General features: G+C 49.5%; 1 protein-coding gene across 1 annotated transcript in view; it reads left to right on the forward strand.

The window, feature by feature from the left end:
• The window catches only part of LOC126643067 (fibrillin-2-like), a 79,185-nt gene that overhangs the window by 10,685 nt on the left and 55,494 nt on the right, over positions 1–13,006 (forward strand). Inside the window, 2 exon segments of the mRNA XM_050321202.1 lie at positions 2,855–2,950; positions 4,964–5,059. Coding sequence (XP_050177159.1) covers positions 2,855–2,950; positions 4,964–5,059 — 192 coding nt within the window.

A 13,006-nucleotide genomic window follows, 5' to 3' on the forward strand; every position in this document is an offset into this window, starting at 1 on the left:
GGAGTGTGGAATGAGGGTCCATGTGGAAGCAATCAGGGAGGAATGTGAGGAATGCTGTGAGCAGTGTATACATTTGGGCACAGCCCTGGCATTCCTGGGAGCCTGGGGTGGGTGGATTTCCAAGGGGGAAAGGGGGTGAGGGGGGTGGGTTCCTCTGCAGGGGCTCCAATCTGGGATTCATTGATTTTGGGGCTGTATTTCACAGGAATTCTTCAGGGAGGTAGAGCAGACAGGCTGTGCATTTCAGAGGCAAGGAAAGCCACTCTGCCTCTGCTGTGTCAGTAGCAAAAAGCTGGGTTTCCTGCTCTGGGGAGTAAAGACATTTTAGGAGTAGCTGTTTAGATGGAGGAGTGTGTGAGGAGAGACAAAACCTGCCTGCAAACTCCTCTGGCACAGCAGCTGCAGCCACTGAGCCTTCAAAATCAGTTGGAGAACTAATCCAGCCCAATCCAACCATGGGAAAAGTTAACCAGGGAGAGCTGTCCTTCTCCTCTTCCCACAACTTCGGCCTCTGCTGCCCTGGAAAATCCTGACAGAGCAACAGGCCTCGAAATTCCTGGTTGAAAGATGGTTCTCCTCCATTCCAGATCTTCAGGGGGTGTTGAACAGGGCCAGCCTTGGACAATTCAAGGCTGGACAGGGCTTGGAGCAACCTGGGATAGTGGGAGGTGTCCCTGCCCGTGGCAGGGGGTGGAACTGGATGGGCTTTGAGGTCCCTTCCCACCCAAACCATTGTGGGAGTGAGTGATAAATCAGATAGTGATGGGACCTCAGGGCTTTTGGGATCGTGGCAGGGGTAAAAAATGGGAGCTGGAACAGCCTTTGCCAATTAGTTGGAAAGTTTCTGGATGAGCATCAGGGCTCTTCTTACATCCAGACCCCGAATTCCTCGCGCTGAACGCGAGGCTTGGGATGTGGAAAGAAGAGTCCTGACAGATGGACAGCTCTGACAGACAGACACTTCCGAGCTCCCCGTGTCTCTGGGCAGCCCTCCCAGATTTCTGGCTGTAATTGCTTTCCCAGGGCTGAGTGATTGAGGTGAGGGCTGCAGGGGAAGCCTGTGCCGGAATCGGGGGCCTTTTCCCAGAGAGACCGACCTCACGTCTGACAATCCGGGCCGTGCTTTGAAGCCTCCAGCTCAGTTTTCCTTAAGGATTAAGCTCTTCCCTCTGAATTTGGCCCGATCCCTGGCCAGTGGAGCAGTAGGAAGACGAGGAGACATCGTGACTAATTCGAACCACGCCGGGATGAAACGCGCGGCGCGTGCGGCGAGCGCGGAGAGCCCCGAGCCCTCCCATCCCACCCCTCCCTCCTTCCACAGCTCCTCTGAACGGGGCAGCAAATGCTTCATTATCCCTGCTGGACCCTCCTGAGTCCAACCACCCCTTGGACAGGCAGCTCTTCCCTGCTTGGAAGTGGTGTTGGATGCACGGAGAGGACACGGCCCCTCCCCTCGCTGGCAGACACGAGCTGTGATCTCTACATGCCTTTTTTTTGTTGGGTTTTTTTTTTAAATATGTGAAAAACAGTTTTCACATGACTTGCTCTAACCTCAGGCACTTGCACTTGGAGTTGTCACATCTTCCAGGGAGTTTGTAACTCAGTGTTTAGCAGGAAAGCTCATTTTTTATTTTTTTTGGGGGGGGACTCTTCTGCTTGGACACCACATTCCTCCAAAGCTGTGCAGTGATGAAACACTTCAAACCCAAGAGTGGCTTTGTGTCTGCAGCAGGATAAAACTTCCCAACTTATTTATTGCTATTGTTTTCCTACAGTGAATTAGTCACATCCAGCGGGTCATAATCCTGTGGGAAAGCCGAGCTCTCACATGGAGGAATAGATGGGACGTGCTTTTCTTTGCAGATTACTGCAAAAAACCAAAACCCACTTGTACCCAATGAATGTCACCCCCAGGGCCACATAGTGACTGTAAAAGGATGATAAATATCTTCAAAGTTGATGGGAAATTCTGTCCCCCCCTCCACGAACGCCTCACGAGGTTTTACTACGGAGGAATTTGAGAAGTGTTTAAAGGGAAGGAGTAATGTGAAATAATAATAAAAAAAGGGTATGAAAATGTTTGAAAAGTGGAATATCTAAAGGAAAAATTTGTTCAAAGCGAGAGAGTTATCAAAGAAAGGGAGATATCAGGAATTCTGCCCTCACTCATCATCTCCTGGGCTATGGTGGGACGTCCTGTAGGAAAGATGAAGCTGGGGATGTTTAACTGGGGTGGATTCCTTAAGGAAGTGAAAGGATGGGTGCCTTTGGATTCTGTGGAGTGAGGGTTGGGATGGATCTCAGGGAAAGGTTCTTCCCCAGAGGGTGGTGGGCACTGCCCAGGCTCCCCAGGGCAGTGGGCACGGCCCCAAGGCTGCCAGAGCTCCAGGAGGGGTTGGATGATCCTCTGAGGGACAGGGTGGGGTTGTTGGGGTTTCCTGATGATCCCTGGGGGTCTCTTCCTGCTCAGGATATTCCAGGATTCCACAGGAATCCTGCTGCATCATCGCTGTGGATGTTTCTGTGTTTGGAGATGACAAATCGAGCCCCAACTCCTTAAATAAAGAGAGGGTGGAGAGGAACAAAGCAAAACCCTGGGGAACATGTCCAGAACTCTTGGACAAGGCCCTGAGGGCCAGGAGCTGGACTGGATGATCCCTTGTGTGTCCCTTCTCCCAAGACATTCCATGATTTTAGTCAGTGTGTTTAACCAGGAGGAACCATCCACTTTCAACTCAGCTTTTCCCCAAGCTTCGCTCCATCCACCCCACGGGAGCTGATTGCTGTCCTGGGATTTTGGAGGGGGGAAACAGGGGGATCTCTGGGTGACATTTCCCTGTTTTTTCCCCCCCAGTCCAGACCTGCAACGTGAGGTGCATGAACGGGGGCAGCTGCAGTGACGAGTCGTGCCTGTGCCAGAAGGGCTACACCGGCACCTACTGCGGGCAGCGTGAGTGTGGGAAGGGGCAGGGAGGGCACAGCTCGGGGGATCCACCCCTGGAGAGGGCACTGATGGGCTCTGGGATGGCAGCACCTCGTCCTCCTCCCCTCTGGAATCTCCTCCTTATCCCCTTAGCCAGGACAGATTTATATCTCTCTCTATATCTCTGTATGTTTGATATCGACTCACCGTAAGGGTAAATATATTGGATATAAAGTCATTATAAATGCATCTTAGATGTGAATTCCTTAAAATAGATATAAATTCTCTATAAAATATATAAAGAGAATATAAATATATTTGTATATTAGTTACAGTTCTTCTATAAACAGCATTTGCCTTGGGAATGGGCTGTTTGATTTCAGCACTGTGTTCTCCTCCCCTCTGGAATCTCCTCCTTAACCCCTTAGCAAGTATAAATTTATATCTTTCTCTCTATATATATTTGATATATATTCACTCTAGCTGTAAATATATTAAATATAATTTCACTATAAATATAAATATTTGATTTAATCTCACTATGAATATATATATTAGATAAAAACTCACTGTAAGTATAAATATATACACACACACAAATAGGTACAATATGAAATGTAAGTGCAAATGTCTATTAACAACCAAATAATTTAGATGTTTAATACTGCATTTATAATAATGCAATAAATCAATATTAATTGCAATAGCTATTAACATAATAAAATTTGCACTTTAAACAATATATTTATACATCAATGATACTATTATATATTATAATAATAAATATATTCTTATATTTATACCATAATATTATTATTTATAGAACATAAAATTACGTCTTATCATTTATTCAATGGAATAATACTTTAATTGTATTTATTCAGAATACAAATCTTTATTTATTAATTTTCAAATATTTTTATTAATAATGTCTATTATTATTTATATCATTAATACATTCTTTAATACTACATTTTAATAAGCATTTAGTTTAATGAGCAACCACGAGCAACGACTCGGGGAGAATCTCTGATCAATCAGAACTTCCCAGGCAAATTCCCTGTGCTTTTAAAAACTGGACAATTCCCCTCCCCACATTCCCCCTAAACTTCCCCTCAGCTCCCACTGGTTCCTCGGAGCCAAAACTTTCCCGAAAGCCCAAACTGGAGCCAGAGGCACCAGATGGAAAATTTCATCCCAAACGGCCAAATCCTTGGGAAAATTCTGAGTAACAGCAACTTGGCCTGGAGCGTGCAGGGAGCCCGGGGTTACGTGCAGCTCCCGGCTCCACCTGGAATGTCCTTGGGAGAGGGTTCTGATGCTGGCAGGACATCACTGGGAGGGTGGGAACGACGCGGAGTCGCGCTGGCGGCGTCCCAAAGGAGCGCATTCCGGCTGCCTCGGCTCCGGGATGGGCTGGGCTCCGGGATAAAGGCACTACCTGGGCTCTGGGCTGGGCACAAAGCAGCTGAGGGTTGTCCCGTGCAGGGTCAGGAGTCCTGATCCTCGTGGGTCGCTTCCAGCTCTGGATATTCCAGGATTCCAATACCAACCTACTCCTTTGACTCCCAGGTTTTTGGGGTTTTTTTTTGCAGGGCTGATTTTAAGCCAGTGAATATGTAAAGTCCATGTGCTGCTCAGATCCTTCCCTGCTCTGGGGACGTTGGGATTAAATTCCTGATTCATCTCCCATTTTCCCCCTTGTCATTCCTTAAACCTTTTCCCGCCTGCGTTTGCCCCGTTCGCATCAATCCATCCCCTGACCTTGACATCTAAATCCCTGAATGAACCGAGATTCCAGAGCTCAGGAAATCCTCTCAAGTGAAATAAGAGTTTACAGCCCTGTCATAAATGGGCTCATTCAGGAACAGGGATGGAATTTTCCAAGGGGGAGGAAAAAATAAAACCCAAACCAACAACAACCCAAAACCCCTCAGCGCAGAGGAGGCTGGAGGTGACACTGCAAGCCCTGATGTGCCTGGGGGTTCACCAGGAGCGAAAAAAATCATGGATTTCTCCCTCTTTTTTCCCCCCTCCCAGCTGTCTGTGAGAACGGCTGCCAGAACGGCGGGAGGTGCATCGGGCCCAACCGCTGCGCCTGCGTCTACGGATTCACCGGCCCCCAGTGCGAGAGAGGTAAGGGACACACGGGGGGGTTCCGTGGCACTGGGTCAGGTTGCCACAGCAGGAGGTGTGTGCTGAAATCTGTGGGTTAAAAAGGCGCTCGGTTTGTGGGAATTTCTGCCCTGAAATGACAAGTTCGGGTCCAAAAGCGTTTCGTGGTTTACGGGGAGAAGTCCCCGCTCCCTGTGGTGTCTCTGGATGCTCCTCTCTGCGGTTTGTTTTGTTAAATGTCGTTGCTGAGAACAAAAAAGGGTGTTTTGCTCTTGGGCACATCCCTCTTTCTTGTCTTGGTGAGTGTAGAAATGCCAGGAAGCTCCTCCCGAGGAGAAGGGGACACATCAGGGGACTCCATTGGTCCCTTCCTGATCCCTGAGGGAGAGGGAAAGGAACCTCTTTTTTTAAAACCATTTTAAACCCAAATGTTTAAATGTGTCAGGGGGGAAAAGCAGGTTTAGATATTGGGAAGGAATTCCTGGCTGTGATGGGGGGTGAGGCCCTGGCACGGGCTGCCCAGAGAAATTGTGGATGTCTCTTCCCTGGAAGTGTCCAAGGCCAGGTTGGAGCAACCTGGGATAGTGGGAGGTGTCCCTGCCCATGGCAGGGGGTGGCACTGGATGAGCTTTAAAGTCCCTCCCAACCCAAACCAGTCTGGGATTCCCTGATTTAATGATGGGATGACCCCACTGGGCAGCCAAACACCCAATCCTACATCTCTCTCACTCCCCTCTCCCTTGGGATGGGCAGAAGGCAGATGGAAGTCAGGCAGGGACATGGACGGGGATGGCATCTCCATTTTAATAAGGACAGCAAAAGCTGTGTGTGGGAGCACAGGAAAATAAGTCTTGATTCACCACATCCCATCAGTGGAACAATATCCAGCCAATTCCTGGGAAACAGCACCTGTAACCACGGCTTGGGAAGACAAAACCTCACGGGAAGGAGGAGGAAGGGGGGATATAAGAACTTGTATCCCTTTCTCCTTCTTTCCCTGAGGTTTTCTTGTGAGCCTGACATCCTGTGGCACCCCAGGAACGGCTCAGAGCAGCTCTGGCAGAGCAGGGATGTTGGAGGACTCAGGGACCACCCAGAGTCAGGGAGCACATGGAAAATGCTGCCGTGAGGGTTGGCCAGCTGGCACAGGAATTCCATCCAGCAGGCAGTGGCAGCTCCCTGGGAGAGCTCTGAGCTCCCCCCTCCTCTCAGCAGCACCATTTCTGCAGCCTCCTGCCTCTCCTATTACACAGAATCCAACCAGAACTCAATTTATTGCCTGGTTTTGATGTGTCTCGTGTGCCCCCTGAGACAGAGGCTTTTGGGTGAAGGAGGTCACTCATCCAAAATGAAAACTAATGACCTCACCAACACCAACAGCTGATAATTTTCAAACCATTGTGGGCCTCAAACCCCAAAAGTCAACACCAAGTCAGCAAAAAGCCAAGAGCCAATACTCTTGTGCTAAGAAACGACACCTTGGCAAAATTATTTTGGCGGCTCACTTTCGTATTTACCTGAAAAGACTTGAAAGCCACGACCAGAACATGGAGTTTTTTCCACGAAAGAACCTTATTTCAGTGAAAGCATTTTGGAAAAGGGAGCAGGAGCCAGCTCTGGTGTGCTGTAAACCCCACGTGGTTGGGTGCCAGCCGCTCATCCAGTGGGAAGCAGTTTTCCAGTGGGAAGCGTGGTTTTCCCCCCGTGCGCTGAGGGGCCGGATCCCATTTCCATCTGGGCACTGTGGGCACCTCTGAGGCTTTGGCTGACACGCCAGATCTCTCCCCTTTTCCTCTTGGACGTCTCTGCTGTGATTTTTGGCCAGGCCCGGGGTGGCACAGCTCAGAAGTGAAACCGAAAACACCCGACGTGCCGCAGAACCCCAGAAGGGAGATCAAAGCTCCCTGGGAACGCTCCGCTTTTCTGGCCCCTCGCCTTCCCCAGGTTGGGCTCGTTCTCTCCAGCTCCACGTCCAAGGCTTGGGCCGCTCTTGCCTTTAGAATGTTTTTTTTTCCATGTTGGGGCTTCTTGGCCAGGTGATTTAGAGGGTGAGATGGGAATAACGGTTGGTTTCTGGTAGCCCAGGCATCGGCCAGCCCTGCCAGCAGAAATACACTCCCAGCTCCACAGGCTTCGTGCAACATCCCCTGCTCTGCAAAAGCATCTCCTGAGCGGTGCAGGTGCCCCGTTAAGAGGCCTCTGCTGTGGTTGGAGCCTCACATTTATTGGCTGCAGGGAAGGGAAAGTTCTTTAAAAGCCTCCACACGTGTTCGCTGAAGGAGCCTTTCGTTGTTCCAGTCTCCTCCTTTTGTGGAGTCACAGCCTGGTTTGGGTTGGAAGGATCTTGAGGTGGACCATCCAGGTCCACCTCAGTGCAGTGGGGAGGGACACCTTCCACTAGACCAGGTGGCTCCAATCCTTATCCTTAAACACTTCCAGGGATGGGGCGGCCACAACACGTCTGGACAGCCCCATTTCCAACACAGATCTCGTCGAGTGCTGCACTTACAGATTCCCCAAGTCCTCCCCTTGCATTGCTTTAGTTATGGCAGGTTTTCCTGAGTTCTCTTTTGAAGGTTCCTTCCCCTAAAAGCCCCACAAATCCAAGCTCCAGGGCTGTGTCTGTAGAGCTCCTCACTTTTTTATTTTCCAAGCTCACGGGGTCTGAAGCGTTGAGGCTCATAAATTGATAGAGGCATTGGCCGTGGGTGTGAACAGAAAGCTGGAAATTCCTCAAAGAAACTTCTGGATCCAGCAAGGCTGCAAAACCCAACCGTCCTGAGTGTGGAGGGAGAAGGGAAGAGACAGGGGAAGAAGGGGTCTGAGCAGGGGCAGACTTTGGAGACATCTTGTAATGTATAAAATTCTTTAAATAAAGAGAGCATTTTTACAAAGCCTTTGGAGATTTGGCTTGGTCCAGACTTGTACTAAGAGACAAAACAAGCTCTCCAGCTGTGTACACACAGCTCTTCCCTGCCAAGACAAACAGAGCCCTCGCTCTGCTGAGAGATGTTAAAAGTTACACTTCTCCAAGAGGCTCCTGGCCGGGCCAGTCAGGGGGGTTTTGCAGCCAGGTGAGGCGGTTGGGGCTGACCTTCCAAGAGTCATTAGCGTGGCAGGGAAGATTTAACCCTTCCAAGGGGAAAATGGGTCCCTGCTCCATCGCTGGGGCCTGTTAAGATGAGTCCCCGAGCACCGGATTTACTGGAGATGGGACTGCTGATGAATTTGTGTGCTGATCCTCCAGCTGTGGGGCTTGAGGTGTTCACAGGCGTCCTTGGAAGCCTCCAGTGACAGGAGACTCAAGTAACAGGCTTGGAAGCAACGTGGATCATCTGCAGCTCTCATTTTTAGCTCTAAAATCCCTTGTTCCCAAGGATTTTTTTTCCGAGGAAAGATTAATTCGAAGCAGAGCCCGAAACCCGCTGGGAGGGTTTTCTTTGTACTCATAGGTGGAGAGGACAAGTTTCATCATAGAATCCTGGAATATCCTGAGTGGGAAGGGACCCCCAGGGACCATCCAGTCCAACTCCTGGCCCTGCCCAGCAGGACACTGTTGACTCACATTCAACTTGCCACCAACCAGGCCCCTTCTTATGGCACCGCTTTCCAGCCTCTCCTTCCCGGGTTTGTCCAGTTGTCCCATCCCAGGGGCAGAATCCAGCACGTGTGTGTGTTAAATTCCACACCTCTGGGTGATTCCCAGCCCTCTCATTTATCCAGCTCTCTCTTCAGGGCCTCTCTGCCCTCGAGGGAGTCGACAGCTCCTCCCAAATTTGTTTTATCAGCAAACTTACTCAGCATCCCACCCAGTCCTGGGCCTTTAGGCCAAGATCGTGAGTGGGATGAGGGATCACAGAGGGATCACCAGTTCTGCCACAGGCACAGGGACCTCTCTTCACTTAAAAAGTGAAACAATGAGTCAGGAGCAACAACCAGAAACGAAACCACCAGAAATTCCCCCTCAACGTGAGGCAGAACTTCTTTCATGGAGCGTGGAGAGCGCCAGAACAGCTGCCCAGGGAGGGTGTGGGACACATTCACCTGCTCCAGGTGACCCTGCCTGGGCAGGGGGTTGGACTGGGTGATCTCCAGAGGCCCCTTCCAACCCCAAATATCCCAGGATTCTGCAAACCCCTGAACCCCATCTATCTGTGGAGTTTGCACTGGCAGGCGCTGAACGTGCCCGTGTCGGTGTTGCTAAAAAGAACTCATCAACCTCCCCCCAACCCCCCAATCTCTCATTTATTTAGGTTTTTTTTTCACTTGGCTTTTCAATCGTGCCCACAAGACCGAAACCTCTGGGCTCTGAGAAGGGTCAGGGGCTCCAGTCAGAGCCTGCTTTGTCCTGGGAGCCACCCCAGCACCTTCACACTTCATTCAGGAAATTCTCCACTTCAGAGGGAAATACCTTAAGAGAGAGGTACTCACAGCACCTCGGCATCATTTCCTGCCTCCTCCCCCCCTCCCTGACATCTTTGGGGATGAGGAACTAATGACTGTATTGTACAAACCTCTGGGAAGGTGAACTCCCATTACATCAGTGTGGGAGGAAAAGCTGCAGCACAGGAAAAAAAACCAAAAAAAAAGATGAAGCTGTGGGGGACAGAGGCCAATTTTTTTATTTATAATTTTTTATTAATAGTTTTACAGCAGAAAGTGAAGCATTTTGATGTCATGTCTCTGATTTCACCCTCCTGCAAAGTAGGAAAAAATGAGGTGTGTGTAACGAGTGGCTGGGTTTGACTCAGGTGATGGTTTGAAGCTCCTCCTGGGTGCCAAGGATGAGGTTTAATTTGGGTTGGTTTTTTTTAATTTATTTATTTTATTTTTATTTTTTTTCTCCCCCATCCCTGTGGATGCCAAGAAAGAAAAACCTTCTTTTACTTGGGAAAAAAAAAAAAAAGGCTTTTTTTAGAGTAACATTCTCCATCTTTTGGAGATGATCTGTCTGGAAGGGATTGTGTCCACGCACAGGTCATATCATCCATTTCTTCTTCTGCATCTCCAGGATTCTGCTTCCATCAAGACACAGCTTTATTATATATATATATATATATATATATATATTTATTTATTTATTTTAGCACACATCATGTGCAGAACATGAGGATCCCCTCTGAGGTGCACTCAGGGAGCATTTCTGAGCCTGCAGATTCTGTAGATTCACCAAAGTTCCCAAAAGATTTTCACACCTTTGGGTTTTTTTTTTTTTGGGGAGGGGCACAAGACTTGGGAACTGAGGATTCCTTGTAACTCCCACCATTCCAATCCTGGAAGGAATCTCCATTAGCAGCGAGTCAGATTAGTGGAAGCCCCCAGATTGGCATATTTTTATATGTTTTCCCAATTTCTCAAAGATCTTGGCTGTGCAGAACAATTCCTCTCACAATTCCATTGAATCTCTTATCACCCTGAAACATTTAGGGACCGGAACAATCACATGGATTTTTTTTTTATTTCTATAAGTGATTAAACCCAAATTCTATAAATCCTGGCAGTCAGCCTGGTCTGAGGGAAAGATCAATCCCAGTGGATCTGTCCCCTTCCCTCCAGCTGCAGCTTGTCCAGCCACAATGCACCCCATGCCACGTGTAAACACAACACCCCATCCAGAATTCCAGCTTGGAACACGCAGATGGATCCAGCACAAACTTGCACTTTAATCCACTCACATTTCCAGCTGCTGCGAATGTTGCAGAATACCCCATTACTCTTCCTTGGAAGGCCTCTTTTATTATTCAGTTATTCAGTGGCTTTGTCTCAGATTTTTCCCCTCATAATGATTGTTTTTTTTTTTCAATCTAATTTAGAGGCTCAGCACAAACGAGGAGCCCCCCCCATGCCCAGGATGAATTTGGGATGGAAAAATGGGAAATTCATTAGTTTGAGCTGCCCAGTCAGTTTTTTTGGTCTGGGGATAAATGTCAAGTTGGCAAAAATCTCCCCTCCATCCATGCCCAGCTGCTCCAAGGGCTGGGGAAGGGAAGGATCCAGGGAGACCTGAGAGCCCCTTGTAGGACCTAAAGGGGCTCCAGGAGAGCTGGAGAGGGACTGGGGACAAGGAATGGAGGGACAGGACACAGGGAATGGCTTCAAACTGAAATTTAGATGGGATATTGGGAAGGAATTCCTGGCTGGAGGGTGGGAATGGGCTGGGATGGATTTCCCAGAGAAGCTGTGGCTGCCCCATCCCTGGGAGTGTCCAAGGCCAGGTTGGAGCACCCTGGGATAGTGGAAGGTGTCCCTTCCTATGGCAGGAAAGGGACTGGATAATTTTTAATCCTTCCAACCTAAACCATTCTGGGATTCCATGATATTTTTTTTTTTCCCCCAGAGGAGCTTTTTATTAAAACTCCACATTCCCAAAGAGATTCCTCATCCTCAGCAGAAACCAGGAGCTCAGCTGGTTTCTCTTGGTGCTCTGCCCTCCAAAGGTCAGGAATAACCTCCCCCATTTCTCTGCCTCGTGGTAGGAAAAGCATTTGGATGTCAGAGCTCTCTAATTTCCCTCCTGCAGGCAGGTTTCCTGGAGAAAATAATGACAGCTCTGTGAAAACCACATTTCTTTCCTCTGTGGGAAACCAGGCAGGGTCTGCTGGGAGCGCTGGTGGGGCTGGAGGTGGATCCTGCACGTGCCATTTTCCCTGTGTGCCCGTGGGGTTTATGGTGTGTCCTTAATGAGACAATCACAGAGTGCTGGAACCGACCTCGGGATTGGTTTCCTCGTGGGAACAGCGTTCCCAAGCTTTCAATCAGGCAGGAATGGGTTTTTTTGACTGGAGTTTTCCCAGGCTGCTTTCCCTGGGTGCAGAGCTGTCTGAGCCACAATAACAGGGCAGGTTTGGTGGAAGTAACAGGGAAGAGGATTCCAAAGAATCCTCTCCAGGTGGAGATGCTCTTCACCTTTATAAGATCAGGGAAGGCCTGGAAACCCAACCAGGTTTTTTCCCAGGTGGAAGATGGGCAAAGTCCTCAAAACCTCTGCCCAAAAATGCTTCCCACCCATCAGCCACGAATTCCTCCTTCCCAACCTTCACAACCCAGGAGGAATCCCCTGTTTTTCAGCCCAACCACCACCTCCATGTCCTCTTTTCCAAGAGCCTGTCCACACTCATGGTCTGTCCCCAAGGACTCTGAGAGGTCCAAGAATCTCCCACCCGAGCCTGGAGCTCTCTCCGAGTGCCACCCCCACTCCAGCCCCTCCATCCCGGCACGTTCTGATCCCAAGGTCTCTTCCAGGACAGAGGACACGGCTCCAGCCCTCCCAGACATTCCCCAAACTGCTGGAACTCCCAGCCCTGTGTGTTCTTTGTGCCTCAGATGCTGCTGAGTGCGGGAGGGTTGTGCGTGGGGCTCTAGCTCGGGTTTCACCGGGCTGAGACTTCGTCAGGAAACTGTAAAAATAGGACAGGAAAACTCAAAAAAAAAAAAAAGAAAGTTCTCCCTTCACTATTTCCTTTGAATATGTTTTTTCAGCACTTGGAATGTCTGGCCTTATAAAAGTGCCCCAGCCAGCTTTTTCTTTTCTGCAAAAGTCCAAACAGTTAAACACGAGGAATGTGGCTGTGTTTGGATGAGGTAAGGAAATGACTAGGTGGAGAAAGTATTCCATGAGAAAGGAGCCCTTGAAGGAGACCCTCATGCTGTTCCCTCTGCAGATCCCCCCCCTCCCTCCCAGCAGAGCTGTCACGTATCAGAGAGGCTGAGCAGGGATTTGGGAGCCCAGAGCCACGATCCGGGCTGGAAAACCTCCGTGTTCACCCTGAAACAATCGCAGGGCTTGGAGTTGGATCGTTCCAGGGAGGGCTGGCTGGTGGCTTTGGGATGCTGTTCCCCCTGTGTGCTGTCCCATGGAGCGCCAGGACAAGGGGGAGTGGATTCCCACTGCCAGAGGGGAGATTTGGATGAGATCTTGGGAAGAAATCCTTCCCTGGGAGGGTGGGCAGGCCCTGGCACAGGTTGGGC

The sequence above is a fragment of the Myiozetetes cayanensis genome, unplaced genomic scaffold (assembly GCF_022539395.1).
Source record: "Myiozetetes cayanensis isolate MyiCay16 unplaced genomic scaffold, myiCay2020 scf26, whole genome shotgun sequence".
NCBI classification, from domain to species: domain Eukaryota; kingdom Metazoa; phylum Chordata; class Aves; order Passeriformes; family Tyrannidae; genus Myiozetetes; species Myiozetetes cayanensis.